Consider the following 15,051-nt stretch of genomic DNA (forward strand, 5'->3'; position numbering starts at 1 on the left):
TTATAAATCCACACATTTCTTGTAGTGTATCCTTTGCCGCAACACAACACTTTATTCCAAACCTTCCTTTGCCCAAAGCCTAAGGCCGGGCACTCCATGCTCTGATGCTCGCTTTATTCCCACTCTTTACCAAACATGCCCTTATTCATTTACAGGATATAAAGCAAAACACCGCACATTACTACTGATATCTTCCATTTCTCTCTTCCATCCCATCAACTCATATGACAACGACAACGGAGTCTACACTACACCACCCTGGTCTTGTTACTAGCTAGTTTCTTGCTGTAATCACAGATCCTTTCAAATCTAAGCATTAATTGATTCTGCTTTCCAATCGATCGAGACACGGTCAAGCCGTGGCAAGAGTGAGCATGGAGCTCGCCGTGGGCGCCTCCCAGAGCGCCATGAGCGCGCTGCTGGGCAAGCTTGGCAGCCTCCTAGCCCAGGAGTACACTCTCATCAGCGGCGTCCGCAGTGAGATCCAGTACATGAACGACGAGCTCGCCAGCATGCACGCCTTCCTCCGCAAGCTCGAGCGTGCCGCCGCCGCTGGAGCTGCCCATGACGAGCAGACCAAGGACTGGACCGAGCAGGTCCGCGACGTCGCCTACGACATCGAGGACTGTGTGGACGACTTCGCCCACCGCCTTGGGCACCAGCCCCGCGGCGAGGGCCTCCTCGTCAACCTCCGTCGCGCGTGGTACGCCATGACCACGCTCTGGTCCCGCCGGGACATCGCCGCCAAGATCATAGACCTCAAGAACCGTGCACAGGAAGTGGGTGAGCGCCGAACGAGGTACGGCGTGCAGGATCCCAAGCACGACTTTGAGCGCAAGGCAAGCAGAACACCTCGCCCGTACCCGACAGATCGCCTGCAATCATCCAACCCGCGGTTAGTCGGCATGACAAAGCCGGTCGGGCAGGAGGAGGCCATCAGCACTCATGGGCGATGGCTCGTAGAGGGGCGGGCTGACCAGAGGATTCTTGCCATTGTTGGATTCGGCGGGCTCGGCAAGACGACAATGGCATTAGAGATGCAACGCAGGTTCGGGGAGAAGTTCGACGCCCGGGCATCGGTGCAGGCGTCGCAGAAGCTAAACCGAACGTCGCTGCTGAGAGATATTCTCAAGCAGGTCCTGCCACAACAAGAGCCCGAGCGCAAAGGTGACACCGGTGGCACCGGCTTAGAAAGCCGTGCCGATGAGATCCAGGGATGGAGCGAGGAACAGCTGAAGAAGAAGCTCCAAAAACAACTTGAGCACAAGAGGTGAACCATCATGCATCTTATGATTTTGGTCAAAAGCTAACAAAACTGCTTTCATAAATCCCATTCTTGATAATTACTGGCCACGTATTATAATTAGAAAGAAACTAGTTCATCCACCCATGCTCCCACACAGACTAATAATTTTAGAAACCACTGTTTTAGATAGCTCTGTAAAAATGAGATTACATAGCTAATAATTAAAATTATTTATCTACGACTCTCTCATTTATTTAATATTCAAACACAATACTCAAGTTGTGATTGACTTTTAATTAGTAATTAACTTATACCCATTTTCATCCGCATTCATACTTTCTTCACTTTACAATACTCCTCCGATCCATACGTTGTGTTTATCGTGAAAATCAATATTTTTCATCGCTTCCTCCCATACATGTATAAATGGTCTACACGGTGAAACACATCATGCATATATACCTAAGCTTAGAATTTTATATTAAGAATGACTGAAATAGATAATTTAGAATCATATATTTCTTTAATTTTGAATATTTATGGATAATGAATGTGTAAATAATTAGATGAAAATCTCGGTGCTTACATGGGTAGTTTAGATACAAATTTAGAAGGGAATTTTAAGTTATTTTTTATAATGACATTTAAGGATAATTCATATGAAGATTACATGGTTACCTTAAAAAAATTATAATGCAGAGGTGAATAATTTAGATATTTACTTTATAATATTCTTATATTGATACTGTTGGGTAATTCTTTTATAAAATATAATACATAAATGGCTATAATTATTATAGAGTCTACAAGATTGATGTCCAAATATTTTTACTTTTTGTAAGAATTTCTAGTAATTATCTTTTTTACTAGCGCATCTTGTGAAAATTAATACATAGAGTCCAATTGAAAAAAAAAATAAAGGCACATAACTAACAATCAAAATTATTGTTAAATATTCTAAAACAATACTTATGTAGATGTATAATTATTATCTTCAGCAGATTGTGATAAACTTTAGTGAGTAATTAGACTATAATATTTTTATCCACATTTGTAATGTTTCTTTTTTTCACTTTGCATCTATCGCAGGTTTGCACTTTAGTTTGCTTAATAGATCCTAAGTTTTAGATATATTTAACATGAAAATCTATATATTTATAAATGGTGACACATCATGCATATATACCGTAATTATTAGTTTATATACCAATAATGTAAGAAATAGATAATTTAAAATTATATATTGGTGTACCCCTTGGTATGTTTTTTATGAAAGTAATTTGTATTCAAATTTTTAATAATGGTATATGTGGGTAATTTAGATGCAAATTTAAGGGGTTACTTTATGTTATTTTTATAATATTAGTGGGGGGCAATTTATAAGAAAATTTAGGAGTTATTTTAATTTTTTTTACAATGGTATAAGTGGGTAATTTAAATGAAGGTTAGGGGGTTACATTAGTTTATTTTATATAATGGCAGAGATAGGTAATTTAGATATAGATTTAGATGGTTACTTTAGACTATCATTGTAATGGCATAGGTTGGTAATTTAGATATAGATTTAGGGGGCTACTTTAGACTATCTTCATAATAGCATGGGTAGGTATTTTTTTAGAAAACATAATAGATCCTAGATGTTTTGCTTTTTAAAAGAATTTCTAGGATTTCTCTCTTTTTCTAAAGTGTCAAGCTAGAATTCCCAAGTAGCTTCATATGGAGGCTTTAAAAGAAGTCTCCAATTAGTAATAGTAAGATAATGACACAAATATTTTATATTGCAGAGTATATCTGCATTCAATTGAATTTAAAGAAACTGAGAATGGATTTATTTACCCCCTCCATTTAAAGAAGCAGAAAATTATAGTTAAATTCAATTAGCTTTGTTCTAAGTCAAACGTCTCTAACTTTAATCAAGTTTATAGAAAAAGTATCAACAACTACAACATCAAATTAATTTCATTTAATTGAACATGAAATATGTTTTGATAGCATATTTATTTGGTATTGTAGATTTTAATATACGTTTTTATAAAATTTGTCGGACTTAGATAAGTTTGATTCAAGGACAAATAAAAAGTGAGCTATAATTTGAATGGAGAGTGTATAATATAAAATACTAGTGCAAAAAAGTAGTATCAATAATCTCTGCAAAAGAAGGGCAATATAAAAAAATATTCTAATCTATAACAAGTTATGTGGGAATATTATTAGTATGCTACTAATTTTATCTGTGAATATTGTCCTAACAGGTACTTTCTCTTAGTAGATGATGTATGGTCTGTCTCATCATGGACAAATATTTGGGAATCTTTCCCAAAAAATAAAATTGGTAGTGCCATTGTGGTGACTACAAGGTTTAAGTCTGTGGCCAATGCTTGCTGCCAGCAAGAAGGTCGTATCCACATGCTTAAATCACTCTCTTATAAGGAGTCTGAAACGTTGTTTCATGAAATAATTCAAGATCAAGATCTAGAGGAGTCCCAGAACATCAAGGAGGATGAATTCAAAAACAAGGAGGCGCCCAAAGATAACAAAGTGGAGTCCAAAAATATCAAAAGGGAGTTCCAAAACACCATGGGGGGTGAGTCTAAAAATGCAATAAAGGAGGAGCCAAATAATACCAAACAGGAATCTAGAAGAATTAAGGAGCAACAAAAAAACACTAGGGTGAAGTCGTCAAAAAACACCAATGGGGAAGAGTCCAAACAGCCCGAGGAGTCAAATAACACCAAGGAGGATGCCAAAAACACCAAGGATTTACAGGAATTTACAAGAATCAAGGAGGATATTATAAGGAGCTGTGGAGGTCTACCTTTGGCAATAGTTATAGTAGCAGGGCTCCTAGCCCAAAGAGACCTAAGCAATGTGAGCCATTGGAAAACAGTAAAAGAGTCTCTAAATTCAGAGTTGGACAAGAATCTGACCCCAGAGGGAGTGACACAAATTCTTAATCTCTGCTACAACGATTTGCCAGCTGATCAAAAGAATTGTTTGTTGTACTTGAGCATATTCCCAAAGGGTTGCAGCATAAAGAGGAGGCGTTTGACAAGGAGATGGATAGCTGAAGGTTTCATCGTTGAGAAAGATGGGAAAACTGTTGAGGAAGTTGCTGATGACACCTTTAATGAGATCATCAGCAGGAATATTGTTAGGCCAGTGGAGCATAGCAGCAACGGAAATGTGAAGGCTTGCCAAGTTCATGATATGATCCTTGAATACATTGTGTTTAAGTCAAGCGAAGAGAATTTTATCACTGTAGTTGGAGGCCACTGGCTCACACCAACACCAAGCAACAAAGTCCGCCGACTTTCACTGCATAACAGCAATCCAGAGGACGCAAGAGATAGAATAGGGAACATGAACTTGTCACATGTTCGTTCATTAACAGTGTTTGATAATTTAAGCCAGATGCCTTCCTATTCACTGAAGTCTGGAATACTGCAGGTGTTGGATCTGGAAGGTTGCAAGAGCTTAAATAAGAATCAGCTGGACAAAATATGTAAAATGTTTCATTTGAAGTATCTGAGTCTACGCAGGGCATACATCAAGAAGCTCCCGGAAGAAATAGGAAAACTTCAATATTTGGAGACACTAGATATAAGGGAAACAGATGTGACAAAATTACCTTTATCTATTGGCCAGCTCCAAAAAATGGTTCATCTGCTTGGTGGCAATAAATCCACACGTCTTGCCTTGAGGTTTACAGAAGTAATTGCAAAGATGACAGCATTGCAGACACTAACAGGCATTGAGATTAGTAAGGGCCCTACTCAAGACCTTGGAAGCATACACAACCTCACCAAACTGAAGAAGTTAAGCATCTTCAATCTCAGAGACATAGATGCCAGCAGCCAAAAGCATGGTGATTTACTCTCGGCCATTGAGTACCTAAGTGGCTTCTCCCTGAAGTCTCTTGCAATTGATGATGGTTTCACAGGCTTTCTTGATTCGGTGAAGGAATTATCCACTCCTCCAAAATACCTCCACTCACTTGAGCTTTCTGGCAAACTGACTTGTGTACCTGGATGGATCGAGGAGCTCAAAACTCTTGAGAACTTAACTTTATCATTGACTTCATTGGGGACAGATACGTTGCGAGTTCTTTCCAAGCTTCCTTTATTGTTTTCTCTCACATTTTCAGTAAATGCAAAAGGGCAGGAACGCAATGTTGTGGAGATTCTTCATGAGAATACAACCGTTTCAGGAGGCAAGATCTTTGTTCCGGCTGGTGGATTTGAGAATCTTAAACTACTAAGGTTTTCAGCACCTGTAATGCCACTGTTGAGCTTCCTAGAAACAGCAACGAAGGAGCTTCAAAGACTTGAGCTACAGTTCAGGCTACTGGAAGGTGTTTATGGTCTGGAGAACCTTAAAAGTCTTCAGCAAGTGCATCTTAGGGTCAGCCAGCAGCATTCTGAAGCTACCAAGGTGAAGATCTCTGATATCAGGACTTCAGTAAGTGTGCACCCAAATAAGCCCACAGTGGTAGCTGATGAGTACTATGAATGATGAAAGTTTTTTTTTTTTGAACGGATGAATGATGAAAGTTGAAATGATTGTTACATTTTCATACTTCCAAGTAGCATTGTTTTTCTTTAACAAGGTTAGAACCCGTGTTGTGTGACATGTTATTTCTTTTAGTCTGACTAATAGCCCATTGGGCTGGCTGGCTTGTGTGCAAAATGTAAAAGAAGTTCTGGTAAGTGTCCTTGTTTCTGTATGATGTATGGCGTGATGAGTGTGATTCTTTTAACCTTAGTCTTCAGCTTTTTCAATCTTTGTCCTGACGTTTTACAAAATTTTGGTTATAGAATATTAGGAGATACATCTATTCCAATCCAAACAGATCACAATTGAGGCAGCAAACATATGGATGAACACTGACAGCAGGAAGAGAACAAATCCGTTCCACACTTGTTCCCTACTGATAATCACCCCAGCATTGCAGTTTGCAATTGCTATCCTCTGATTCGTGTCAGAATTCAGAACAACGTAGGACAGCTCGTCACGGAGAACGCACTCTAAGCACGCTACTTAGCAACTAATCACATACATAAGCGACTAATGGCACGAAATTTGAAGAGTTGCAAATTACCAAGGGGATGCGAAGCACGCGAGGACAACATGGATGCCACGGCAGCTCTGATGAGCGCTGCTGACAGTACACGGAAGGTGGAGGCGGCCAGGGAGCTTCACCAGCCGCCTTATCTTACTTGTCCACCACCGTGGAGGAAATTCAAACCCGGAAAGCCCCAGGCGATGGCGGCGGCGGCGGCCGGTGCGGCGAGGACGAGGGAATATCAGCGACATTTGCAGAGCACGGGATGACGGGAACCGTCCATCATCGAACTAACACTACGGAGCCGAGATAGCAGTTCTAGACTTGTGTCCGTATCCGAAAGCTCCGACGCGTATTTTCCGTCGCATTTTGGAATCCGCATTAGCCGCACGAAAACGGGGACTGGCGCCAAATACGCACATACACTACGCTGTACGCTGATCGATGGTAAGGGTGGGTCACTGCAAATCTTGCCTTTGAGCTGATGAATAAGATGAAGCACAGAAACACAGATAGCACAATGGTCAAATTCTTAATGCAAAGAAATTGAAATGCATACATGCAAAAGAATCCTTTTTCGATCTCAACATGGTAACGAGGAAATATATTTTTTTAAAAAAAATTGTGACGGGAAATATATTGGAAGGCAAGGATACCATGCATATATCATGCGTGCGCATATCAAACCATTTTCGATTTTTTTTTCTTGATCTATCTAACAAAGGCTAAACGTAATGATAATTTAAGACGGAGGGGGAAGATAAAGAGCCAGGATACACGAGGACATCAACTTTCCAATATCCCATAGTTGGGTGCGGTGGAGCTGCATTGGTTAGCACCGTCGATCCTACAATCCCACGGTTGGGTGCGGTGGAGCTGGGATCGCACAAGCCACAGTGCATCAGTGTGAGATATAATACTAGCTCTGCCTCAACAGAAGTATACTTCTAGTTTTATTTTAAATTGATAAGTAGAAAATCATCTTAAATTTGATTAAGTTTATTATTTTACTGATATTTTGATACCAAATAAGTGCCTTTTTACCATATATATATGTGTGTGTGTGGTATGATAAATATGACACTAGATAGTTTGACGTAAGAAACCCATGATGACATTCCTTTTGAAACGGTCAAGCATATGTTTCCGATGGAGAAAACGGCTCTGACAAAACAGGGCGAAGCTATATGTGGTCATGGCGACCTAAACGGCAGCTCCTATATGCTTTTCAGAGTGTAGATAAACAATTCATCTTTAAAGCGCATATATTAAACTTATGTACAATATTATTTAACATATATCAATATTTGTTGCCATACATCAACATTTTTTTGAAAAAAAGTCTGGTTTAATTGTTAGCAATATTTCTTGACATTAGCTAAAATTTATTTATATGTATCAACATTTTTCTTTAAGTTTTTTACATTCGCTCAACAATTTTATGCACACCTGACACACCAACTTTTTTTACGACCACCAATATTTTTTGCCTTAATAATTTTTTGATATTCACCAACTTCTTTGCGTAAAAGATATTAGATAGTTCGTTGGATCATCGTGAGTTAGTTATTGGGCTACTACTAGGTTATACTCCCTCCATCCCAAATCATTAGTTATTTTGGCTTTTTTAGATTTTGTTATACATATAGATAATATTATGTCTAGATGTATACTAAAAGGTATGAACCTAGGAAAGCTAAAGTGATTAAAAATTTGGGATGGAAGGAGTCTATCTAACCTAAAAGCATCTCCAAGAATGCCTAAAAAATAAAGTCCCAAAACACTAGTTTCGGGACCTTGCCAAAATTTTTGGGAGGAAAAAATACCCCTCCAATCAACAGTTCCCAAAAAATTAGTCCCAAAAAGATTCAATTGTTGCCACATCATCCACATGTAGGTCCAGCACTTGATTTTTTTAGGCGTGAACAGTAACTCGGGTTTTTTTTTCCCTTCGCCATTTTCCCCGGGGGTTCTGGACCATGGAGAGGGGAGGTAAATTTGGCTCAGGTTGGAGTCAGTATTGGGCGTGTGAAAAAATTGGGAACAAGATTGGCCAAGGAGCCACTAATTTGGCCCCGGGGGTTCCGAACCTAGTTTGCAGAGACAGTGATTTTCATGAAAGATAGAAACCTAAGCCCATGGATCCACTGGGGAATAACTGCAAATCTTCCTGCTGTCACCTTGAACTTCTTAAGCCTCTGCGGTGGATTAGACAAGGAGCCAAGAAACTCCATGGAACAGAGGAATCCACAATAGATGGTTAGGGACTCCAGGTTGCTCCACACCTCGATGGATGATACTAATGCTTCACGGTAGGCTCTGTCAGTGGACTGTTGAGTGGACCATGTTGTTTTAAGCACCCTCAAGCGGTTTAGGCCACCGAGGGCCTTTACAAAACTTGCATCGTATTCTCTTAAGTCAATGGTGCCTAGTTTCTCTAGGCACTCGCAATGCTGGATATCTTTCGACAACCTTGTCACTGTTTCAACTAAATTAATCATTCCTTCACTACCAACACGAATATAGGCACTCGCAATGCTGGATATCTTTCGACAACCTTGTCACTGTTTCAACTAAATTAATCATTCCTTCACTACCAACACGAATAGCTTTCAAAGAATGCTGGGAGGCAGCTCTTTCACCATTGTGGATCTCATATCCAGGGTCTCCAGGTACCTTAGCTCCCCTATTGTCGCGGGAAGCTCACTGACATCAGTATCTCGAATGTTCAAGTACCTCAGACGCAGTAGCGCCCCAATGCTGTGAGGCAGCTCTTTCACCTTTGTGGATCTAATATCCAGTGTCTCCAGGCACCTTAGCTCCCAAATTGCTGCTGGTAGTTCACTGACATCAGTGCCTCTGAGGCTAAGATACCTCAAAAGAGGTAGATTGTTGAGGCCATCAAGGCATACTGGACCATCACAGCCTTCGAGGTCAAGCACACGCACCAAGCAGCCAAGATTTGTCAAGCGAGGTGTGGAGCTGGCCTGTCCAAAGACAGTGACTGAACGAACATGGGATAATCTAATACCATTCTGCGTCAGGTCTTGATCTTGCTTGATTCTATGTATAGATAGTCGGCGGACTGTGCCATGGTTGTGAACTGGGTTCTGATCATCCACCAGAGTGACAAAGTTCTCTTCCGTGGATTTGCAAACAATGAAATCATGCATCACGGGGTGAAGCCTACAATATCTTGGGGCACCATCATGGATCAGATGCAATGGTTGTACTATGTTTCTGCTAATCAGCTCATTGAGGCCAGCTTCTTGCTGTTTCCTCCACTCTTGTAAGATGCTCTTTAATGAATCCTTCAGGAATCCATCGCCTCATTAGGCGGTCTACATCAACCTCGTAATTTTCAGGAAATAACCGAAATATGCTTAGACACAGCAGACATGTCTTGAGATTTGGTGGTAGATCGTTGTAGCTAAGATTGAATATCTTCCTCATCCCTTCTGCATATATGTATCTGATGACCATCTTGATCCAATAGAATAATTCTCCCGTTCAAGCTTCAAAAACTCGACTGCTAACATAGATGCTAGGGTAAGTAAAGCAAGAGGCAGGCCAGCACATCTTCTTATAATTTGGGCAAAAATGTCCTCCAAATCTTGAGGACAACCATGCCCAGTACCAAAGGTTCTATTCAGAATTATTTTTCTGGAGTCGATATCACTAAGGAGCCCAATATTGTAAATGCAATCGCTTTCTGTTGCCAATGCAACGTTCCTTGTTGTGGTGATTATCCTACTACCAAGTGAGTTCTTTGGAAAACAGACCTTCATGATTTCCCAGTGTTCCCTACTCCATAAATCATCAACCACAATAAGGCACCTGTTTTGCACAATAGAAAAAATATGCACAGATGACGCAACTTTGAAATAAATATGGCCCATTAGATCATAGTTTGTCTTTTGGTGGTTGACAATATAATCTTTGGGACTAACGGTGTGTCAATGTCACATCTGATTTTAAAATAAAATTAAGTGCTACATATATGTATGCTAGCATCTAGTTTCATACGTATAGTGATATCATCAGTGAAAAATAGTAACAATATTACGTAAAGAAATATAAATAATAACTTACGAGTCTATCAGAGATATACAACTTAATCCTGAAAACGGGGGCTCCAAACTTCACAGGCAATCAACTGGGGGTTGCGTACGCCTAGAACTCAGCATCCTGTTCAGAAAACTTCACACGCCTTCCTCTTCTGAGCATCAGTAAGCAAGGGTGAGTACACTGGTTCATACTTAGCAAGGCTACAAGAAGTAACCAGAATAACGATTTAAGTCCATCTTCAAGTTCAATTAATCATGTGAGGGTCCAGACCGCTCTTGACTGTGAGCACGGCTGATATATCAATTTTACACTCTGCGGAGCTTGTACACTTTCACCACAAGTCGCGTAAAAGTTCAGAGGAACTTTAGACCGAATCATGATGTGCAAAAATAGGCACTTATCACGTTACCGAGGTGTGACTACATAGAGACGCTATGAGACCTTTACAAAGATTCCCTAAAAAGTGTTAGCCCACTAAGGTTTCCTCATAAGAGGATGAACTCTCCCCCAAGTGGTGCGTATACACCCCTTGGCTGGACAAGCCATCGCCCAACCTATGAACCCATCTTGCCTTTTTGGTAAGACTATCACCAACTAGAGTCTCCAATTAATTAGCCAACACCAAAGCCTATTGGTCTTATGATTGTACTATTTTCCTGGGTGGTCACTCCATGTTCCAATTAATACATAGTATTCTTGTAAAATAAGCATAGATAGAAGGATGGTTAGGGACACTTGCCTTTCTCCAAAGAAGAGTTACTCTTACGCCTTTTCAGCTCTTGCTTTATTGAAACTCTTAATCTTCAAATCTTTCGAACAACAATCCTTCTACTCGAAGCAATCACCGGCACAAACATACAAGCAAACAAACAAGTACAACTAAGAACAATATACCAAAACAAAAGAAAAGCTTTAAAAGAGCTTACTAAAGGATAAGACTTGAATCTAAGGTCACGCGAACGCAAGAAACGCTGGGAACGAAACTATGGTTGAAAAGACAAAGCTATCGAGAGATTTTAATTATAAAACAAAGAGAAAAGCCTATGTGCTTCATATATTTTAATTGAGAAAAACAATTTAAAGACATTTCAGAGACGATGTAAAGCTTAGTCCAATTTTATTTATAAACATTCAAGTACAATTTATGCAAATTAAACATTTAATTTGAAAAATAAAGTATATGTAAACATCTAAGTGCATAGCTTTATGATTCGTGTTGAACTAACCAAATTATAATTCAAAAACACATTTACATTTATATTATCCAAATTAACATTTATTTATGAAAACTCGAGGTATAACCTATGTAGCTTTTATTTATAAAACAAATTGAATACACATTAATCAATTTGAATTAATTTATAAAAAAGCCGAGATATCTCTAATTAGCTTTTAAGGGAAGAGTTGTTTAACTAAACATTAACCAAATTTACATTAGTTATGAAAACGCGGGGTTCAACTCTAATTAGATTTTAATTATAAAAGAAAGTATATAAGTATTTAATTATATTAACATTTTGAATAAATTACAAAATAGAGAGTATGATTAACATTGATTCTAATGCATAATTTAAGTTGATATGAACCTAACGCAATAAGAATGAGGTTAAACTGAGGAAAAACCCAAAAGATATGGCTTAACGAAGCTCTATGGACTTGCTGGCGAGCTTAACTGCGAGAAATCGAGGACTAAACGTGTTAAAACTTAAAGATTGGACTGGATCTTGGGATCTCGGTTCTCTTGGGGGTTAAAATATAAAAGAGCTTTCTTCTTCCTCCGGCCGCGGCCCTATCCACTCGGCGGCGGCGCCCGGGCCAAGAAGAGGGGCGCTCGGTGGCGGCGCATGGCAGGAAAGCACGCATAGCTGCGGGCTCCGAGTGACTTGGCTAGGGGTGCGCGCTGGGCTAGGGGCACGAGCGACGCTGGCTGCAGTGCATGGCTGGTGAGTAGAAGCTCGGGAGACCGTCCATGGAGGTGGTGAAGAGGAACAAGAACAGAAACAGAGAGAGAAAGGGGGATTGCTTGGAACGGCAACTGTTCTCGCTCTTGAGTGGCAAAATGGAACAAGGACGATGATAGGAATGCATTGGTGCGCTCACCTTTGGTTGAGAACTGATGGTTTCGTTAGATTTGCTCGCCAGAGTTTAACAGATTGATATGTTCGGTGTCGAACTGCGGGAGTTAGGGTTGTCAAAACCAGGTGGCGTTTACGGCATTGGAATGAGGACGTCAAGGAGATTACCGGAAAGTATTTATAGGCCGGGTTGGAATCCAGTTTTATTTTCCTCCTTTTTCTAATTTCGGGAATTAATTTCAATTTCAAAAACTTTTTCAAAAAATTCTGAAATCATAATTAAATCACAAAAAATACTTTGAAAACACTAAAAAATTTAGGAAAATTCCTGGACACGATTTGGGAAACGAGCAACCCAAATAAAATACTTAGAGCACCTGGAAGGACTTGTAGAACCATACAAAAATTGAATTAAGCTCTAGAAAAATGGGAATAAATTTCAAAAAAGCTGGAAAATTCTTAGAAGGGTCTGGGCATATTAGAAACACAAAGATGCATTGGCATGAAAACAACACGCATAGAACAACATTATTTAATTCCAAAAAACAAACAACTATTTTCCTATACTAAATTTCCTGTAAAGAAAATAAATATTTTGGAAAATTTTAAAAATTATGAGAAAATCATTGCTTAATTGTTCTTTCTAATCAAATCCTGAAATCCAAAATTTTCAGGGTGTGACAGTCAAGCATATATTTTAGGTTTTATAGGTCCTAAGGATGCAGTCCAAAAATCATGGTAAGATCCAAATCATCATATTAAAGTGATCCCAGCTATGGTATCTAGAAATATTCTATGGTATCCAAGTGACGACGTCCAAATGACAGTATTCCAAATAGGGGCATCGATGAAGCGTTGGAGCAATGGGTACAACAATGCAAAAACCTAAGTGCACCAACAATGCAAAGAGGGAGTGGTGAGCCTTACCTTTATGGCAAACTTCTCATCTGGCTCGGGGAGGCTGTCGGTGTTTTATACCGGCATCCTACCAAGGGATACCTGAGGTAGTCTATTTGTTGATGGGGGATCGCCGGACCTGGAACCTGAAGGTAAAAGTGAGGACACATGACACAGATTTAGACAGGTTCGGACCGTCGGAGTAGCGTAATACCCTACGTCCTATTTGGAGGTGCTTGTACATTGCGCCCTGCGCTTGGGTGTTGAGATGTGATCTGCCGAGCTAGGTACCCCTGCCCTCCTTTATATACTCCAGGGGAGGAGTCCTAGTCGGATTACAAGGAGGAGTCCTAGTAGGAGTACACGGGATGAGTCTTAGTAGGAACAGGGGAATCCTAGTAGGAGTCCGACTTCTTCCTTCCTTTCGGGTATTGGGGATGTATCCTGACAGAGACTTTGAGTGTCTTACTTTCTAGAATAGTACTACTTCTATATTAAAATATTTGTTGCTATTGACTTTTGGTCACGATGTTTGACCATTTGTCTTATTCAAAAAAATAATATGAGTATCATTTATTTTGTTTGTGGCTTACTTTGCTATAATAGGTATTTTAAGTATGACTTATCTTTTCGTATATTTGCAATAAATTTTTAAACAAGACAAATGGTCAAACATTGTAACAAAAAGTCAACAGCGACAAATATTTTGATACAGATGGAGTATCTTGTTAACATTGGCTTTAGGTTGTAAAACTCATTGGATTTGGATTCAAACAATAGATGGACCATAGCTTAGTGGAAGATATAAGTCTAAAGTTTTAAGTTTGCCTAATTCATCCCTCCTTTGTTAGAGTATGAGCAACAATTCCTTTCAAACTTACAACCGGATCATTGTGATTCTAAAGTATGAACGATGAACTGCCAAACTTAAGCAAGCTAAATAAACTAGTCGTCATACCTTTCCTTTTCCACTATTTCTCTAATACTTGCGATGAGGTGGTGAATGTCGTCATCGACGTAGTGTCTGTTGGCGAGTTTCAAGAACATATCCACGAGGGTCTTCTTGAGGTCCGGTTTCCATCCAACAAAGATGAATGCCTGACACTGGAAGCAGCTGCGCTATGTGAGCCACATGTACACCTCATTGGCAGGCGTCGTCTTCTCGGAGCCAACCATCCTGACAATGAAGACGATCTTTAGTTGAGGCTTGTCGCCAACGTCCATGACCATGTTGGCCACCTTCTCGATTTGCCCATCAAGGCCGACGAGGCAACTGGGGTCGACAAATAGCGGCACAGAGGGGGCAACCATATGGCCTAAGCTGTAGCACTTCCCCTGCTCGTTCAGCTCAGCGAGCATTCGTTAAGGCCTTGGAGCTCATTGGTAATGGCATGGTGGGTGGGTAGCATCATCATGAGCTTGTGCGCTTCACGGCACAAGCTATGGTGAGAAGAGGGTCAACGATGAGCTAGATATCCTCCAGGTTCACCCCTTCCGCTATCCATGGTTTTTCGTGCTCTTCGGCAATAGATGCACCAAAAGGAATGAAAGCACAGCTAGTCAATGGACCCGCTTCAGAAGACAGGATGGAGGCCATGGCGCGGCTAGCAGACGGTCCCACCTTAGAAGGTGGGACATAAGCTAACACTTGAAGAACCCCGGTAGCTTCAACCTCCGTTTTTGGCTCTACGAGCATAGCCACG

At 40.2% G+C, this 15,051-nt stretch overlaps 2 protein-coding genes across 2 annotated transcripts; one reads left to right on the plus strand and one right to left on the minus strand.

Moving 5' to 3' along the window:
* Window positions 1–204: 204 nt before the first annotated feature.
* Window positions 205–5,971, plus strand: LOC101771840 (disease resistance protein RPM1). The gene is made up of 2 exons (XM_012848055.2): window positions 205–1,270; window positions 3,499–5,971. Exons 1-2 carry the CDS (start codon window positions 375–377, stop codon window positions 5,756–5,758), a joined length of 3,156 nt encoding a protein of 1,051 aa, XP_012703509.1. The 5' UTR covers window positions 205–374; the 3' UTR covers window positions 5,759–5,971.
* A 2,949-nt stretch (window positions 5,972–8,920) lies between these two features.
* Window positions 8,921–14,707, minus strand: LOC111258344 (putative disease resistance protein RGA3). Its single transcript, XM_022829548.1, has 4 exons — window positions 14,489–14,707; window positions 14,307–14,446; window positions 10,091–10,145; window positions 8,921–9,295 (listed from the first exon to the last, which is right to left on the minus strand). Exons 1-4 carry the CDS (start codon window positions 14,705–14,707, stop codon window positions 8,921–8,923), a joined length of 789 nt encoding a protein of 262 aa, XP_022685283.1.
* Window positions 14,708–15,051: the final 344 nt, after the last annotated feature.

This window comes from Setaria italica, chromosome VIII (genome assembly GCF_000263155.2).
Source record: "Setaria italica strain Yugu1 chromosome VIII, Setaria_italica_v2.0, whole genome shotgun sequence".
NCBI classification, from domain to species: domain Eukaryota; kingdom Viridiplantae; phylum Streptophyta; class Magnoliopsida; order Poales; family Poaceae; genus Setaria; species Setaria italica.